This window comes from Anser brachyrhynchus (genome assembly GCF_964034855.1).
Source record: "Anser brachyrhynchus genome assembly, chromosome: 1".
NCBI lineage: Eukaryota > Metazoa > Chordata > Aves > Anseriformes > Anatidae > Anser > Anser brachyrhynchus.
Window position 1 is genome coordinate 105,138,640 of NC_137694.1, and position 19,580 is coordinate 105,158,219.

General features: G+C 45.1%; 1 protein-coding gene across 1 annotated transcript in view; it reads left to right on the top strand.

The window, feature by feature from the left end:
• Positions 1-5,657: 5,657 nt before the first annotated feature.
• LOC308186286 (alpha-2-macroglobulin-like protein 1) overlaps positions 5,658-19,580 on the top strand; it is a 29,417-nt gene continuing 15,494 nt past the window's right edge. The window contains exons 1-13 of the mRNA XM_080575248.1: positions 5,658-8,023; positions 9,054-9,216; positions 9,572-9,624; positions 10,527-10,544; positions 11,046-11,205; positions 11,796-11,880; positions 12,729-12,843; positions 14,177-14,291; positions 14,735-14,844; positions 15,343-15,510; positions 15,905-16,135; positions 16,558-16,621; positions 17,376-17,521. Of these exons, the coding sequence (XP_080431374.1) occupies positions 7,805-8,023; positions 9,054-9,216; positions 9,572-9,624; positions 10,527-10,544; positions 11,046-11,205; positions 11,796-11,880; positions 12,729-12,843; positions 14,177-14,291; positions 14,735-14,844; positions 15,343-15,510; positions 15,905-16,135; positions 16,558-16,621; positions 17,376-17,521 (1,647 nt within the window). The 5' untranslated portion in view covers positions 5,658-7,804. The remainder of the gene's footprint in view (positions 8,024-9,053; positions 9,217-9,571; positions 9,625-10,526; positions 10,545-11,045; positions 11,206-11,795; positions 11,881-12,728; positions 12,844-14,176; positions 14,292-14,734; positions 14,845-15,342; positions 15,511-15,904; positions 16,136-16,557; positions 16,622-17,375; positions 17,522-19,580) is intronic.

Here is a 19,580-nt window from a genome sequence, read left to right on the forward strand (position 1 = left end):
GGGAGTGAAAATTCTTGCAAATGGCAGGGTAAAGAAGCCAGTGGATTTTGTATTTAATTACGAATAACTTTTTTTTTGGGGGGGGGAAGGGGGAGCATGTGTGCGGCTACACAAGAGAAAGACACAATACTCTGTCCACCTTGTGGAACAGCAATACTGAAATACTGAATTTTTTCCTGAATACTTCAGGAAGAAACCAAATTAAGTTTAACAAGAGCAAGTGTAGAGTCCTGCACCTGGGAAGGAACAACTGCATGTATCAGTACAGGCTGGGGGATGGCCTGCTGGAGAGGAGCTCTGAGGAGAAGGACCTGGGGGTCCTGGTGGACGACAGGTTGACCATGAGCCAGCAGTGTGCCCTGGTGGCCAAGAGGGCCAATGGGATCCTGGCGTGCATTAAAAGGAGCGTGGCCAGCAGGTCAAGGGAGGTGATCCTCCCCTCTGCTCTGCCCTGGTCAGGCCTCACCTGGAGTACTGTGTCCAGTTCTGGGCTTCCCGGTACAAAAAAGACAGGGATCTCCTGGAAAGAGTCCAGCGGAGGGCCACAAAGATGATACGGGGCCTGGAGCATTGCCCCTGTGAGGAAAGGCTGAGAGACCTGGGTCTCTTCAGCCTGGAGAAAAGAAGACTGAGGGGGGATCTCATCAATGTTTATAAATACCTGAGGTGTGGGAGACAGAGGGATTTGGCCAACCTCTTTTCAGTGGTTTGTGGGGACAGGACAAGGGGCAATGGCCACAAGACAGAGCACAGGAAGTTCCGCACCAACATGTGAAAGAACTTCTTCACGGTGAGGGTGACGGAGCACCGGAACAGGCTGCCCAGGGAGGTTGTGGAGTCTCCTTCTCTGGGGATATTCAAGGCCCATCTGGACGCCTACCTGTGCAACCTGCTCTAGGGAACCTGCTTTGGCAGGGGGTTGGCCCCAAGGATCTCTTGAGGTCCCTTCCAACCCCTACAGTTCTGTGATTCTGTGATTCTGTGAAATGCCAAGACATTCCCAATGCAAGACCCTCTGGTTTCTCTAAGGTGAGTGAAGAAACAAAGCCCCAAAGTTCTGCAAATGTACACAGTGACAGTGTGGTTTTTTGTTTGTTTGGTTGGTTGGTTGTTGTTGTTTTTTTCCCCACTATTATGTACTTACTACGTTTTCCTTTATGTCTTCCACAATCTGGAAGATGTACTGGGGAGATTTCTCACAGCTTTCCCCTCTGCCCAAAATGTAGATGCGAATTGAAAAGTCAGGAAAGGCTTCAGAAACAATAGAATTTTCATTTAGGCAGTAAAAATGTGCTGAGCAGGTGCTGGTGGTGAAAAGCAACTAGTACACAAGGAATACTTGTTTTTCTATAATGGGAACATGGTTTATATAAATGTGTCAATATGTGTATGTACTTGAAGGTCACTGATCAGTATGTGACCAGCTCAAACTGATCTTTCTTCTTTTTTTCCTTTATTGCTGAAATGTTTAGTTCATCTCCCTTCTGTGTTGGAACTCAGGAGAGCCATCACTGTCAGAGGTACTCTGGCTGGGTGATATGTGTTGAGTCATTATTTTCTTTGCTGTCCATTGGTGGGAAATTTCACCTGGAACATGGTGTCATGCTGCTCCATGAGAACATGGTGTAAAATTCAACAAGGTCCCAAGTGTTGGTGCTGGGTAAGGAATTTGTCAGGTACCTGATGTGGTCAGGAGCTGGGAAAAAGGTGTGTTAGCAAATGGCATGTGACTTGGAACCTGCACGGGTATGTGGAAGAATTGGATGTCAATGAAGAGGCTGGGGACTTTGCAGAAGTGCATTTGGATTCATTGGAATTTTGTTTATTTTTCAGGTATCTGTAGGGAAGAGTGGGTACAGAAAGGGTGGCAGGTAAGAGGAACATGTGTATCTACTGTGTCTGTGTGTTTCTTGTCTATTATTTGAAAAATGAATTTTGTTTACTTTCCAAACAAGTAGGTTTGGAACTATGCCTGAATATCTGAGCTTTGCCCTTTCCTTGTTGTCTTTTATCCTAGATGCCCAGGTAACATCATGGGGATGGCTCTGAAGAACCTGGATCACCTGGTTCTGTGTCCCAACCAGATGCCCATGGCTGTGGGGAGCAGAACATGGCACAATTTGTCCCCATAATTTGTGTGCTACAATACCTGGAGAAGACAAGGCAGCTGACAGAAAAGCTGAAGATTAAAGCTATGGAATTCTTGCAGACAGGTTCATCAGATCTGTTACACCATTTCTTTACTGTCAGTACTGAGTGTTCCAGTTCTCTTAACAAGTGGTTTCTTCTTCATGAGTACAATACAATTATGGCAGATGGAAAGTAGTTGTTGCTTCTGGAAGATCTTCACTCTTATTTCTCTCCCACCCAGGCTACCAGAGAGATTTTCAGTTCAAACATAGCAATGAATCCTCCGCTGTATTTGGAGAGGTACATAGGAAAGGCAATTCCTGGTAAACAACTGCCCTTCTTTTCTCAGTACAGTAAAGAACAAGTCTTCTTAAACCTTGTGTCTCTCCTTATGTGGACCAAAGTCTGTTAGTGGACTGTTCTCCTTCTGATTCTCTCTCCTAGGCTGACAGCCCCTGTGACCAAATGCTTCCTGAGAGCGAGGCAGTACATATTCATAGGTGACAAGATCATCCAAATGGTTGCAAAGTGCATGGCCAGGAAACAGCAGGACAACTGTTGCAGTGCAAGTGTGGGGCAGCTATTCTACATGGCCATGAAGGTACAGCAGTGAGGTCTTCTCTTGCTCGCTACTCTCTCCATGGGCTGCGTACTATAGACAGGCACAACTGCACTCTTCCAGATCCATCTCGGGAAGTAAAGAGAGAGTCCTTGATTTGTGATATCCTCTAGCCATAATCTCATTTTTCTGCAATGTCTTTGGTCCTGGATCCTTTCTTGCACTTGCTGTTTTTGCAGACTGGTTCATACCTATGTCACCCGGTGCTGTCAGTGCTCATGAACCAGTGCTACCTGAGAGTCCCTTTCAGAGCACCTGTCAGCACCAGATTGTACCTATCAGTCCCTTTCTCTCTCTCCTACCACACTGGGATGGGTTGTTTCATCTTGGACATTTCAGTAAACACCTTCTCCTTCTGCACAGGAGTCTGTCCTGTGTAGAAGTCCTTGTCCTGTGCTTGTAAGGGTGGGGAGCCCTAGTGGCACAAATGTACAAAGGTGTCCTCTCTTCCCAACCCTCTCAGTGGGAGTAACTATGACTCATTGTTACTATATGGGCTCAGACCAGTTGTGTCACTTCTTCTTGGTCCCACTGAATTCCCCCTGCCAGGGAAACCAATTGTATAACTGTCCCAGAAATGATGGAGGTGACTTGTTGCTCTCACTCTTCCAATAGGCTGGCTAGAGCACCTTGGTGGTAAAGGAAATATGCAAAAATGCTGTTGGTCCTCCTCATAACTGTCACTGGCCTGATATAAGCATAAGGCTTATGATGAACTCTTTAGGACACTGGTATACCTCTCACCTCTCCCTCCCTTTTCTTCTTCTGGCTCTTTTAGAAGGTGAAGAAAAGTGATCCAGAACTAGTAGGGTCCAAGCAGCTGGCTGCAAAGACAAGAACCAGGGCAGTCATTATGCCTGGAAAGCTGGTGAGACTTTCTCAGTTCAGTGGGGTAAGTGGGAGAGATCAAGCAAGAACCAGAGCTTTGGTTTTGTGTCAAGAAGGTTCAGAAGACAACAGATGCTTTCAATGGGTTGCACAGATTTTTGGAATGTTAGCTAGAAATAAGTTTTGCTAGTTATTTGTGCCCTTTCATGTAAAGTATGCAAAAGCTGCAGGCTTCAGGAGGCTTCACCTGTATTTTGGAGAGAGAGACATGCCTTGCCCTCTGTTTGAGAACCTTCTTGTGAAGATTTCCAAAGTCCATACTTCCATAATTCTCCAAAGCTCAGTTCCAGTTAACAAATTCAAAGCTTATGATATAAAAAACTTGCACTATATTCCCAGGCAAAGGTTTCAGAAGACGGGATTAATCCTGATACAGGCTTTTGGATTTTCCTTCAAATTGCAGTTCTTTGGATGGTCTCTGTGTAGAGGCCAATCATTGTTAGAGGCATAGAACAATTTACCCTATGTCTCCTTCAAGCTTTCTGACCCAGTCAGTTCCTGCTCCTTCTGCTGTTTGTCCAGGTGTGCTCTCAAGTCCTTGACTGACTTTGGTGCAGTGGACAAATTTTGCTGTCAAAGCAGCAGAAAGTAGGCACAGTTCTCCAACTTGGTATTACAGAAAGATTCTTTTGAGGACTCCATTATGTTATGCATGCTAGTCAGGTTGCAGAAATATTATGGCCTCACAGATTTTACAAACCTTGAATGGACTGTGAAAAATTCTTAATGCAAAAAAGTATACTTCAGTATACTATCAAATCCCATCGTCTTCAAAGAAGATACTACACAGCGGGTATAGATGGTATGGGTGTATAAGAGGTGAGCTGGGAATGTCAGTGATCAGGATCATGAAGTCTGCAGTTGCAAAGGAAAGGAGGCAACAACGGAGGAGGCCCCAGGCCTGGAAATGAGTGTTTGCAGGAAAATGAAGAGTGATTCAGTGGCCTTGATGGCCAATTACGGAGCACAGGCTCTGTAACAGATATGGTTCTTTAAAGAAAATGATAAAGTCAGAATCGTAGAATATCTGAGTTGGAAGGGGCCTTTAAAGAACATCTAGTCCAGCTCTCCCCCTGCCATGGTCAGGGACATCTTTCATTAGATGAAGTTGCTCAAAGCCCCATCCAGCCTGGCTTTTAACACTTCCAGGGAGGGGCAATGATCAGTTCTTCTTCTCTGCTCAGTCTTCTGTCAGTGCTCTGCTTTCCTAGTGCTTTTCTTATAGAGAATGATAATACCATTGCCTTTATAATTTCTGCAATTAGATTAAAACATTGGAGTGAGTTCCAAGATGCCACTGCACTTAATCCTGATTCTGAACCATGGGAGGTGTCTTCCCTGATCATGGGTGTGACCTTTACTAAGTCTCTACTCCTTCCTTTCCATTTTTGATGCAAACCATCTATTGAGAAACAGGTTTCTGTTTGGTTTTGTGTTACCACTATGTGTGTCCTTTGCTCCAGCTGAATAGTGTATTTTCATGATGGATATAGATCCTTTACCTCTCTTGGATTCCTTGACTGAGCACTTCTATCACAAAGGCATTCTCTGAGTCCATTTACAGAAACAAACTGCAGAAGCTGTGCACAGCTTTGCTGTACTCTCTGTATTTCAGAGACTTCTTCAGGTCTGTGACACCTCTGCAGCTGTCAGTCACTGCCTTCAATACATATTCTTCATATGCATGTTGCTGTGACCAAGAGCCAGGTTTGCCTAAGTCAAACAAGAAACAGAGAATGCACCTGGGCAAACACTGTAGGAGGAGCACAGTGGGACAGGATCAGAGAGCTCTCCCCAGCGCTGGTCTTGGTGGGCACAGGTCCTGTCAGAAATCTGCCAGCAGCTGGCCCTCTCTGGCTACAGTTTATTGTTTTTATTGCTTTTATTTTATTGCACCTGGCTGGTGCTTTCTCTGGGAAAATGACAGATTTTAGGCAAAGGAGCAATTTAAAAATCTGTCTGCCATTTTCAGTAACGTGACCTTCCTTCACAAGAATGGGGAGAATGTGTCTATCAAAATAAAAAGTGGCCGGTCTTCCTTGCCTGGCTGCCTAGCTCTGATTTAGGCTGACTCAAAGTGATCTCTGAAATGAGTTGTGAGAACTGATTAAGCTAATTGGCCAGAGGCCAGATGAGCAGTGAAATACTCACTTGAGGCAAAGGCAGTACTAGCACCAAGTGCTCCTGTGCATAGCAGATAGCCCACATGACACATGCTTGCTTTAGAGTGGCCTGGTGATAGAGGTGAAATGGAGAGCAGTCAAATGGAGATCAGTCTTTCAAACCTCAGCTGGAAAAAGAGTATGGAGAGCCCGGGGAACAGCAATCCCAGGTTAGATGGAAATTTCTAGGCATCCTGGAGCCTGGTTTTGCCAGATATGGAGGTCCCAACTGCCTGCTTGAGTAATGCCACATTAGGACCTAGATATGTAAAGCTTAGGCTGCATCAGCACTATTAGACAGTGCTGGGAAATATTTCCATGTACAGAACCTTAGCTGTCTGTATTTTTAGGACAGTCCCTGTTACATTTCCACCTGACCTAACTAATGCTGTCTCACATGTGTTGCAGATGTAGTCCATGAGTTTATGCAATCCATGCACTACTCATGACTGGCAATTTACATGGTGACAATGCTCCTCTGAAAGCCAGGATGGTTAAGCAGCACAGTTGCCTACCTTTCTATACAGGTTGTCAGTGCTAGAAAATGGCCCCCATGTTTAATTTCTGAGTTCTAGGCTGACCCTCGGGTGCTAAAAGATGGTATCCCTGCACTCTAGACCTTTCAGACCCAGACATGAACAATGAGGAACTGGAGCTCGTTCTTCAGACATCATCTTTGCAGATGGTGCAGTTTCTAATGGATGTTGCAGAGAGCTGGTGGAGACCTCTGTTGGTCAGTGAATGTTTCCATTTCCCTCATTGCGTGCAGGGAGGGAAAAGTCAAAGTCACTATCAAATCAGTGGTTGGTGGCTGGTGGTAGTGTTGATACAGTGCTCCTTTGTGCACAAGGAATTGCTCTATGCTTTCAAACCAAACAGCCTACAGATATCCTCATTGCCATAAACTGATCCGGAGCTCCTAAACCTCTGTCCTGAATGACAGCACTGCCTTCTGTGTTCTGCGTGCAGGGGTGAGCTCTTCCTGTTGGCTGCACAGCAGCAATCCATCTCCAGATGAAACAAAGGGACGCGAGTGACAGGTGATCAGGACCTGGCCTGGGTCAATGATCAGCAAAGTTCTCTCTGTTTTTTGTGCCTTTTTTTTTTTTTCTTTTTCCATGAAACGCCCATTTGGTCAAATGTCTCCAAGGTGGCCTTGCAGGAGGGGATGTTATGAACTGGTGGATGGCAGCCAAAGCATCTGCTATTGGCTAAGGGACACTTGGCACAGTATGCCCATCTCTGCTGCTGAATGAGTATAATCTCAGGAGAGAGAAGGAGGTGGGGAGAAGCTAGCTCCTCCTCCCATCCAAATCTCCATTTAGGCTGTCCTAGAAAGAAATTACCCCCCTAAAATCAGCCTTGGTGATTTCAGAGGAAGAGGGTCATTGGAGATTGGGCAGCAAGAGCCCCCAAGATGAGGATAGCCATCCTCCTGAGCCTTCTGTTCCATGCTGCTGCTGCTTTTCACCAACTGTGAGTGATGCTGAATTTCTGTTCCAGTCTCTTTCACAAAAGCATCAGTCTAGGTGGATTGACCATATTCCAGGCCATCAGCTATCCTTCTTCCTGTTCTTATCGGATCACCCCAAAGAGCAGCTGAATTGTTTATGTTCTCTCTCATGTCCTGTAAATTAAAATACGAATCTTCTCTTTGGGAGTCTTCCAGGTTAGACCTTATGCCTAGGTATGTTTGCTTCTGTTGTTGTCTAACGGGATCAAATCACTGGTGTCTAGACTGCACTGCTATGAGGCCACCTCTTCCTGAAGACTGAAAAGGATAGTTTTGGGAAGTTGAGGAGACGTATGCAGTAAAAGGGTTGAAATAGGTTGTAGGTCCGTACTTAAGCTAAATCAAGCAGAAACTACTTCTTAAGTAGGCTGTAAAGCAATCACTACATTGTTGCTTTGGACTGTTGACTACAGTAATGCCACCTTGCTGAGGAATTCTGCAGTAGTGGGCTGCTGCAAGGAAGCTCTTTTGTGTCTCTGAGCCCTCAACTTGATGCAACCTTTGATGTCTTCTTTCTCCTGTCCCAGACATTACCTGGTGGTGATCCCTGCAGATCTCCGCTACCCATCCACCCAAGTTGCTTGCCTCCATATCACCTGTTATGAAGCAAAGCTTCAAGTGAAACTGGTCCTGGAGCGCTCTGCAGGACACAATCTCATAGTGCAAGAAACCATCCAGAAGGAGAAGACTTTCATGTGCACTAAGTTCTGGGTGAGCCACCCTAGGCAAATTGCATCTCTTCAGGAATTGTAAAACCCTTGTAGCTGCTCCCTAGCCAGGGCTGACATGGAGAGGCTCTACTTTGCCTTCGAGTGAGTCTGCTAGGAAGGAGAGTGGATGGTCCTTGTGGTTGTGTAGCTCAGCACAGTATCCCTTGGTCGGCACTGAATTACCCTTCTGAATCTGACTTTTAATTTGAAGTTACATTTGTTAAAAACTACTACCCATCTGAGTGTATAATAAGGACCTACCTGTTTCCTTGTCCTCCACTCCAGGGCAGATAGAGCAGCTTTTCTTGTCTCTGAAGGACTTGTGCAGTTCCATATCTAAAGCCTGGGGAAATGATGGTGTGCATGTGATAGACTACAGTTTCTGTAGGACCTGCAGCCAGGCAGCAGCTCAACTCTTGGGATCTACTGAACTGGAAATGGATGTACTTGTTATTTGTAAACAGCATCTTAGAGCTGATTCATTGTTAGTGAGAATTAAACTAAGATTTACGATAAGGCAGGCATGCCTCAGCAGTAACCCTTCTATTATGCGTTATATTCTGTGCTGAGGCTGCTGGGATCTTTGGCTGCACGAATCAGGAAGACCCTGTGGTTGGCTCTGTCCTTATAATACGGCTTTCTTACTTACATATGCTGTATAGTTTTGTAGGCCTAGCTTCTGAGGCCATGTCAAATAGCTCAATTTCTCTGTTTCGATTCTGTGCTACTATATCCCACCTTTCTGGTATTTTCTCATCTTCCTAACTGTCACTTTCTTGTCCCAAAAGTTCCTTAGACAGCAGGAAAAACTATGGATTCCATGGTATGCAGGGCCCCTTGCTATAGTGTAGTGAGTGCACCAAGTGCAATCTGGATGTGATCTGAATCCAGATATTGAAAGGGATTACCTGTGACAGGTGGAGAAGAACTGCTTAGTTTTTCCATTTCCACCTTACTCTCAATTCCTGCTCAGGGCCCCCAGAGGTAATATCACTTGGGAGCTGCATGCTCTTCTCTCCTTTTCTGTACAGGTTGCACCTCCAGCTGATGGCACAGAGGAGATTGCCACTGTCAAGCTGCTTATCACAGGCCAAGGAGTCAGTATTGAGGAGAAGAAAAAGGTCCTGATCAGAAAGGCCAGCAGTGGCACCTTCATCCAAACAGACAAACCCATCTATAAACCAGGTCAAACAGGTAAGAGCTGCAGATGGGAGCAAGCAGGGAGCCTAGGGTCTCTGCTTGTAAGATCATATGAAAAGACTACAATTGCCTGAGATTCATGGAAAATCCTAGCAGAAGGCTTTGAGATAACTCTTGTTGAAATTATGTTTTCAGTGGCTGTGATGTGCAGACTGTGGTGACTGTAAAGTTGCAGGAGGCAGTAGGTCTTTATCCATGATATCTTACATAGGGGAATATCCATGTCAGATGTTACCACACACATATGTAGAATGGAAACAGGACCTGGGGAGACAGAAGAAGCAGGGGTCTTCAGGGAATTACATTCAGGAAATGTAATAAATATATTCCCTTGTTTCCTTGCCTTCAGTGAAATTTCGTATTGTGACTCTGGATGAGGACTTCATTGCACTTAATGATTCGGTAAGCCAGTCCTGGAGGACCATGGAAGAGGTTGCCCTTTTCCATGTGTGAATCCCACTTCTTTTTTCCCCTGCTTATCTGCCAAAGCTCCAATTTCTCCTTGTCCCCTGCATTCATCCCTGGGCCTAGTGAAGGTCCAGAGGAGAACAGTTACTCAAGTAAAAGCAGCTAACTCAGGAAGATGGCAAAGATGTATGTGTCTCTTGCTCATCTTGGTAAAATAGCCCTACAAGCACAAGAATGGCTCGTATTGATGTGTGAGGTGCTAGTGCCATGTGAGGAACGAGTAGTTTACTAGTGAGGTTTTCCTGGGCTGGGGAGTGGAGGGGTGCTCTTAGGCTGGCTCTTACAACTTGGAACATGAGAAATTCTGATAAGACACTAGGAAAAAGCTTTTTCATTATGAAGATTATCAGATATTGAAGCAGGTGCCCAGAGAAGGAATTTTCTTCCTTGCAGATGTTCAGAACTCAACTGAAGAAGGTTCTGAGCAATGTGCTCTAATAAGATGTACTTTCAGATGACCTGTAGAGCTTCCTTACAAACTACAGGATTGTGCAACTCTGTAAACCCTTTGAGACTCTGCAGCTGAGCCAGAGCTACATCAGTTTTAGTAGTGAGTTTTCCTGATGGAGGACTCTGTCAGGAAGTCATTAGAAAGTGCTAGGTGATCTTCAAATTGGCTTTTCTTTTCCCTCTCCCCAGACCTGCCCATAATGGACCCACAATGTGTTTCTCCTTTTTGGTGACATTTGGACAATTTATATTGCTTATCAGTGCTCTAGATTTCCAAGTCACTAGTCCCACACCCTTCACAGAAGGCTCTGCATCTCAAGTACCTTGTGTGTGTTACCAGCATGTGTTTCTCTCTTTTAATGTTTTTACCTTTCTTTCCCTCCCAGATTTCCCTGTTTCTTCAGGTGAGTGATGCTGAAATCTAGTATTACAGTAATGTTGATGGCAGCCAATTCACTGGGCTATTCATATTCAGTTCCTGGTAGATTTTATGGATCTGTGAGTAGAGTGGTAGAACTTCGAGATTACTTAATTGAACATACTACATACAGCCTCTGTGCCTGTTTTATGTACTTGATATTATGCTCTCAGTTACTTCAGTGTACATCTGAGTTGATCCTGACATACAGGATTATAGACAGAACAATTTAGACCATTATGATAACATGTTAGAACTGTAAAGGATCTTTCTTTAAGATCAGAATTTAGAAAAGTGTAGAAAGGGACTCAGATGCTGAGAGCAAAATGTAGCATTACATTATTTTCAAAATTTATTGACTGGACTATTCCAAACCTTGTTTCTTAGCTATCTGCCAGCTAGCACCAAAATCCTGGAACTGGGTTTCTGTGGGGTGTGGATCAATGAGATGCTGGAACAATTGCTTCTTTCTCTTTTGTGGATGTAGGACCCTAACAACAACCGGATAGAGCAGTGGCTGAACGTGGTGCCCCAAGATGGCATTGCAGATCTGTCTTTCCAGCTAAGTGATGAGCCACTGCTTGGGACATATGTCATCAATGTAACCAACGGGGAAGCATACGACAGCTTCTCCGTTGAGGATTATGGTATGAGCCTGTGGGGGATATGTCTGAGCTGCAGAGATAACCTTTCTCTCTGTTCCAGGAAGCTGGGTGTTAATTCCATCATAGCCATCCTGGGTGCAAATGAGAAAAGTAATAGCATCCGTCATAGAAAAGAGTCTGAGCTGAGGCTCAGGAGAGAGAACACTTTTTGGGACCTTGGGCTGGTGTGTGGGAGCAATGTTGTGCATGGCCCTAGACCTTTGACACAGTTGATCCCTGTAGATCTCTGTGTGAGACAAAACAAGGTCATTGGGATGGGCTCTCAGGAGTGTGTGAAATTCAGTGCCATCCCATTTCTATTTTACTCCCTAATTAACTGTGCTGGGATAAATAGCTTTCTGATGCGGAGGGACATGGACATGTTTGGATTTTACTTTAGAAAAGATCAATCAACCACGGGCTACATGCAAATTTGTTAAAGAAGTAATGGAAATCTTCCGTTTCCCTTTCCCACCACCTTCCTTCTCAATTTCTTGGCTCTTATTCCAACGCAGTCCGTTTTTATGTTGATTCTCTGGAAAGGCTGTCCTTGGCCAGTGTTTCCTACAGTTTTCTGTTTTTTTTCCTTCCAGCGCTGCCAAGATTTGAAGTGATCTTTGAGGTACCAATTAAGATTTATGCGCTAGATAAAACCTTCCCACTCCGGGTATGTGGCAGGTAAGGATTTTGCTTGAAGAGGTGGGCCCTATGTTAATTTCTGGCATGAGATGAGTACAGGATGGTTAGGTACCCCTGAGAAGTTCAAAGGAAATTTACTATGTCAGTTACAGGAGGCCAGAATCTTCTATGGCAGTTGTTTGCACAAACAAAACAAAATATTCCTACATTCCGTAAACATTGCATACAAAAAAAATCCTAAAATTACCCTTCTTGTAATCTAGTGCCCTTTTCTGAAAACAGTCCACAGATGTCTACACACAAAATGTGGGGAAATGGCTTACCCTTGATAACTAGCCATTTGAGGTGCAGAGCATGGAAGGTGTTTAGTGTTCATCTCCCTACAGAACAAACTCGTGGAAAAAGAAGGGAAGCTTTTCCAGGTAACAGTCTAGCAGAATCTACAGAGATTCAAAAATAAATTGCCTTAGGTACAGTCCAAGGACAACACTAGGGTTAACAGCCTCATGTAAAGGCATTTTATTTGAGTCACTCATGCTTGTGCTCATCGGAGGATGCATGCCTTCAGCATTTCCAAGTGTTATCACAAGTGATGATAAAGGAAAGCTCAGAACTCTGTGTTGGGTCAGCACCTAAAACATTTCAGTTTTCCAGAATAGAGTAGTCTGACACTAATTTTATCACAGAGCTCTTGATCTCCCATCATTGCAGTGTCCTAGCCTGGTCTTGTTGAGTGGAACAGGGCTCCTGGACCTGCTGTACAGCTACCGCCTTTGTGCTATATTGTGAATAGCCATGAATAAGTTTCTCTGGGGAAATGCAACGGAAGTTCCTGTGTTCTCTCACTGTGTGTGAATCTCTCTTCCTTTCCCTGCTCCCCCAAACAGATACACCTATGGGAAAGTTGTCCAGGGGATGGTTCATGTGCACCTTTGCCAGAAGATAGCAGTGTTCTTACCCAGTGCTTCGAAACCTGATCTCTGTCAGGAATTCCACAGCCAGGTGAGATGCTTAGCAGGAACTGAAACCCATTCAGTGAAAATTATGGTCAACCCCAGGGTAAGGCAAGGCTGCTGGAGCCCTTAGCTGAACCAGTAGTGATGTCACCCCTTGGTTTTGGCTACTTGGCCAAGGTCTGCTAGTGCTGCCTCCTTGTAACTGTGTCTGCTGACTATGACTCTGTGTGTAACATATGCCTGCTCCACATTCTTGACTGCTATCTGTACACTGCCTTGTTTTCTTATTGAATGGGGCCTTATTTAATTTAACATGTAATAACATCTAGAAGACCAAAACCAGAGAAGAGAACCAGAGAACCTTCTTCTTTGAAGAAGTCTTCCTTTTACAAGGGCAATATGCTGATGGTGCTGATTCTTCTGTGGCACACAAGAGCTGGTGAGAAATCCCTATCTCCCAAAACCACATGACACTCCAGGTGCTGAGACTTTGCCTGGCCCAAAGACAAAAATATCATAGACTTTGTGAAGTCTACCTGGACCTTCTCTCTTGCTGCTTGCTGTGCAAAGAAAGGTCAGGTTCTGCAGCCACCAACAGCAGACAACCCTTGAAATAACAAGACCACAAGACTATTGGAGTGTCATATTTGTATATGCCTCTGACCTTCAAGTCTCATCCTTCCCCTTTGTCTTTATCTACTGCTGCTTCACTTCTCACTAGGCCTTACTTTCCCTCTTGTGTTTGCCACTTTGGCCCCTTTCTCTGGGTCTTTTGAAGGAAGCTGTGACTAGATGTCTTTGATCTGGTGTTTATTTTCTTAGCAGAGACCCTTACCTCAAGGAATAACTGCTGTTTTTTAAAAAGGAATGGCTCTGAACTACATGCTTGCTAGTCTAAAAGGTGTATCCTGGAAAGAATTAACGGATACAATGTTTTTTGTTTTTTTTTTCTGGGCATTGGACTACATTTCTTGTGGAGTTCTGACCCTTTCTGAAAAGAAAGGGTCACTTTCTTTTCTGTGTTTATGTGGGTGCTTCCATATAGGTTCCTTTCACTCAGTGAGGGAGATAAATAAAAGTGATTGTGAAACTGCACCAAAAACAGGCTAAAAGAGTACTACAGGGAGTACTCACAGAGGATGAAGACAGCTTCCCTCCACCTCCTTATGTCTCTCTGGTGCTGGCATCCAGCTGTGTCACATTGTGGCCTAGTGGAGATGGATGGCAGAGGCTGCGAACACACAGCACTCTCAGAGTGAGATTGCATCTCAGATAGTCATCTGTGAGCAGGGATTTTGCACTGCTGTTACTGCCCCATTTGGATAATTTCTGACATAATTGTCTTAATCAGACGTTGTTTCCTCTCTTTGTGATTTCAGACAGACAAGATGGGTTGCTTCTTCACAAACGTGACCCTATCCTCCTTCAGCCGAGACTTCCGGTACTACCAGGACAGCATAGTTGCAGAGGCCTCCCTGGTGGAAGATGGCACAGGTAACTGGAAATCTCTCTGCTAGCTGTGAAGAGGCATGTGAAGATGCACAGTCTTACCAAGAACACCAGAGGCTTTCAGTCTAACAAGGACTCTGAGCTTTTTGAGCCCATTGAGGCCTGCCATCTAACCTCACAAACGCAGGCAAAGCCACAGATTCCTGAAGGCATGACACACTCAGACTGCCTGTCTAATCTCATGGAGTGAAGCTTAGGGACCTTTCTAAGCCTTTCTAAGAAAGGCCTCTCGAGCCTTTCTAAGGGCTCGAAGCAAGTGGGAGAAAGACTAGATACTCAGAGCCCTTTGGCGAGCCATCTCTCTGATATGAAATGTATGTGTGCATGTACATCGGTATTACCAGTGGGTCACTCGACAGGCAAATTGCTGAGAAGAGCTTGGTTTCCTTGCTCCTCCCTTATGTTTCTGTCTTACTGCTCTTATTCAGAGATACAGATCAATGCATCCCACAAATTACTCATTTCCAAGATCGGCGGAATGGCCTTGTTTGATGATGTGAATTCTTACTACCACACCGGAGAGATGTACAGGGGGAAGGTAATTGTCAATTATGGTCCACTGGAGAGTAACATCTTTTCCTGTCCCACCTTCAGCAAGGGCTTGGGAGGGCATGAAGGACTCCCAGAGACAAAACTTTTGAATTGTCAGAAGTGAGAAAAACACCCCAGACTGTCATTTGTCATTGATAATGACAATTGTCATTGTCAATAAACCCTGAGTAGTAGCAGCTATGGGGATCTAGGGGTGGGGGCGGGGGTGGGGAAACCCAAGCATTTGGAATTTCAGCAGCCTAGAGGCCTTCTGCTGTGAAGGGGTGGAGAGTATGGGGATTTCATCATGCTTAAATAGCACAGATGAATCAATAGGGTAGTGCATGGGATAATAGGAGGTTACCAGTAGCAGCGCTGGTAAAATTGTTAGGGCCTGGAAGGGTGGCCTTGCTGGCTTTGGAAATGCTGCTAGTGACTTGGAGAACAGGAGACTCTGTCCACTCACGGTCTTCTGTGTTTCTGTCACTCGCCATGGTATTCTCAGATTAGAGTCATCGACTACAATGGCAAGACACTGAAGCACAAAAAAGTTCTCCTCGTAGTAAGCAGCGGTGAGCAGCAGTTTCAGCATAAGTACATCACTGGGGATGCTGGGGAAGTTTCATTTAGCCTGAATACAACTGCTTGGAACAGCACCTCAGCCTCCCTGGAGGTAAGTGAAGAAAGGTCTGTCTCGCAGACCTTTGTTCTCACAACTGGCTGTGTTTACATCTCTCTGTTCTCACATTGGTTGTAAAGGTGAGGGGTAAGCATGCTTCTCAGTACTATTTACTGTCCCACAGACGTCTCCATTGTTCCCTCCTGAGGGACTGGAATTCCAACCTGAAACACCTCCACATGTTCTGGCTCTTGGTGCCCCTTTAGAGCTTATTCTCTGGATCCCAGCTGCTTTACTCATGAGCTGTTCACACAGAGACTTGTGTGATGGTATTGTTCATACCTGTCCTGAGGTTCCTATTAAGCCACAGCTGGAGTAAATTGCAGCTGACTTGTTTAACTAAAGAAATAACCTATTGTTTGTTTGTTTGTTTGTTTTGTCTTACCAGGCAAGTGTCCTGCATCAGGATTTGGATAGAGAGCCTGGGACAGTTGATTTGAATTACCAGAAAGCCTCTCATTTCATACGTCCATTCTACAGCACCAGCAGGAGTTTTCTCACTATTGTCCGTGTGCCAGAAACGATGCCCTGTAGTAAAAAGCAGGCTTTCCAGGTGGACTTCAGAATCTACCAGGAAGACCTGGAACATGGGCCCAAGCGTGTCATTTTCTCCTACTTCGTGAGTTTCTGGGGAAGTGCTAATAGGTGGTGGCTCAAAACACAAGAGCAGCATCCTCCACAGTAAGCACCCAAGCCTGATACTTGATAGCTTGGACTCGGCCCAGGACAGGTAGCTCATCTAGCCATCATGGGGCTAGGATCCTGGTTTTGATTCCGGGACTGCAGTAGTGGCATGAAAAACAGCACCTTTCTTTTGGGCTCTGCACAGGTCTAGGTCAAGTATTGACCTTATCTGTCTCCCCCTTCCCCCTCCCGCCCCCCAAAGTTCCCTGAACTTTCCTTGTTACCTGAGCATGTGTAAAGCTCCTATCCTCCTTACACTCCCCAGTTGATCTCCAGTTTCAGGGATACATTGGTTTGCATAGTGGTATCAGAGACTATGTGACTGGCATTCCCTTCCCTTTCTGAATTCTTTCCTAGTTCACGGGAAGAAGAGGGATAGTCCATGCAGGCCAGAAGACTGTTTGGGTTGGGCTGCCAAGAAGTAAGTACACTGCCTGGTTTCATGTCTAGCAAGCATTCAGTCTTCTGTGTGGCATCCCTTAATTGGACATGTGATATAAACCTCTTTACAGTTTAGAGCTGGCTCACCCTTCTTCTGTCATGTCAGAACAACTTGCATTTCTAGCTTTCATGTTTTGTTTTCCTTCTTGCTTGGTACCAAGAGAACAATGCTCAATATTTCCTGGCCCATAGGCTCATTTCTTGCCTTCATTTTCTAAAAAATTCTCCTTTTGCTGCCCATGGAAAGGGCATGAAACTATAACTTTGTCCTCTATCAAAACTATTCTGCTTTGATTTGTAATTGTGTCTACAAATAACCTTTGAGTAGTTAGAATGACAGAACTTAACATTTTGATGGGTGTTGACTGTTGACTCACTGTTGTCTTTTTTTTTGTTTAACCTAATATAACCTAAATTATAGGTGCTTTGAGACAAATGTAACCTCTTTGTTTGGTGATAGGATGGGAGATGTTTGGTGATGGGAGGCTTTGAAAGATGTCTGAGACTCACTCCTTGTGGAGCTAAGTTTGAATGAACAGAACCAAGAAAAGTCTTCTGCAGGTCTTAAATACCAGGTCCAGAGATGTGCTGATTGTTTCAGTGGTCTTCAAAATCTCCATGGTCCTGAAAGAGCTGAGGAAAGGAATTAAATAGACACATGCAGAAGGGCAAAAGTTGAGTGCATTTCCATTACCAAATTTACTTTTTTCTCGATTCTTCTCTCCTCCATCTAGTGCTGAAAGGCTTCTTCTCCATCCCTGTTACCTTCAGCTCAGTCTATGCTCCATCTCCAACACTTATTGTTTATGTTATCTTCCCTAATGGAAAAATCATTGCTGATTCTGCCACCTTCAGTGTCTCCACGTGTTTCAGACATAAGGTAGGATTCGTGTCAGAGGCCATGACTAAGTGTGTGAGAGTGTGTGTCTGCTGCAACCAAAGAAGAGACTGTGTAATACATAACGTGTGCTGTGTGTGGCTGGCACTGTGTGGGGTGCCATGTCATGTGAACTGTAGTATGTGAACGGTGATGGGTGTTGTAATGAATGGATCAAGTATGTGCTGCTGTGGGGTGCACCCATGAGTGCTGAGGGAGCTGAGGGATGTGATTGTGATGCCTCTCTGTATAATCTTTGCTCAAATGTGGCAACTGGGAGAAGTGCCCAAAGACTGGAGGAAAGCAAATGTCACTCCCATCTTCAAGAAGGTCAAGAAGGAGGACCCACGAAACTACACGCTAGTCAACCTCATCTTGGTCCTTTGGAAGGGGATAGAGCAGCTAATCCTGGAAACCATTTCTGGGCACATGAAGGAGAAGAAAAGCATTAGGAATAGTCGGCGTGGATTCACAAAGAAATCATGCCTGACCAACCTGATCAGCTTCTGTAATGAAATCACTAGTCTGATGGATGAGAGTGGAGCAGTGCTTGTTGTCTTCCTGGACTTCATTAAGGCCTTTGACATTGTCTGACGTAAGATCCTCAGAGAGAAGCAGTTCAAGTATGGGCTAGATGAGTAGACAGTGAGATGGACTGAAAAAAGGCTGAATGGACAGAACCAGAGGGTAGTGGTCAGTGGTGCAAAGCCTAGCTGGAAGCCAGTAAAAAGCGGAGTACCCCAGAGATCAGTACAGGGTCAAGCATTGTTTAACATCTACATTAGTGATCTGGACAATGGGGTAGAGTGCACCCTCAGTAAATTCATGATAAAAAGAAACTGGGGGGAGTGGCTGACTCACTAGCGCAGCCATCCAGTGGGACTTGGACAGGTTGGAGATATGGGCTGACAAGAATCTCTTGTCAGCAGAAACACTGACAAGGAGAGCCAGAAGGAGCTGGGACTGTACAACCTGGAGAAGAGGAGGCTGAGAGGGGGATCTTATCCATGTGTATAAATAACTGAGGTGAGGGTGCAAAGAAGATGGAGCCATGCTGTTTTCAGTGGTGCCCAGTGCTAGGAAAAGGGGCAGTGGGGACAAACTGGAACATAACTTCCATCTAAATATCATGAAGCACTTCTTTACTATGTGGGTGATAAAGCACTGGCACAGGTTGCCCAGAGAGGTGGTGGAGCCTCCCTCCTTGGAGATCTTTAAAAGCGACCTGGACGTGGTCCTGGGCAACCTGCTCTGTGTCCCTGTTTGAGCAGGGAAGTTGGACCCGATGACAACCACGGATTCCTTTCAACCTTAACCATTTTGTGATTCTGTGCTGCTGTATTTGGGAAAGGCAGAGAATATGTTTTTATCTCCATAAGCTTGTATAGCAAGTGCACCCAGTAGGATCGAAGTCCAGCACAGGTTATTTGTGTGACTCCCAGAAGGGCTCAGGGCTGCCCTGCTATTGCAGCAGACACTTAGTCTTGTTGGTACATGAAATTAGTAAGACAGCTGATGGAAAAAGTGGATTTTACTAGCCATTCAGAAAGGGCCAAACTTCTGTGATCATTGTGACATTCATGGGAATCTGCTTTCTGAGCTGTGTCTTGCACTCCAAAGACTGATGAGGTCTGGTATTGTTCCTGCTCCACAGCTGCACGTCTGCCATGAACAGCCAGATTCAAGCAAGAACGGGAAATGCTTCAGGAAACTGAGACCAACCCCATAAAGAGCCTGGAGATAAAGACCAGGCTTGTTCTGTATACAGTGCTTCAAAAGGAGCAGAAAGCAAGCTGTGTGAGGCGTGTGATCATGACTGGCTGGCTTGCTGGATAAAGAGAGTGCTGTGTTCTAACACTGTACTATCTCCAGTACTGTTACCTGCACACAGTGATGGTGGATAAGATGGTTTCCCCTCTGTTGTTCATGTGACCTGTCATCTTTCCTCTTAGAATTGCAATGTGGTGTTTTCTTAAACACCAGGAGTTCTGGGAGTCCCTATGAGATCCCTTGGTTTCCAGTTTAAGTCATGTCCTTGGAAATTTTCTTCATGGAGGACCCT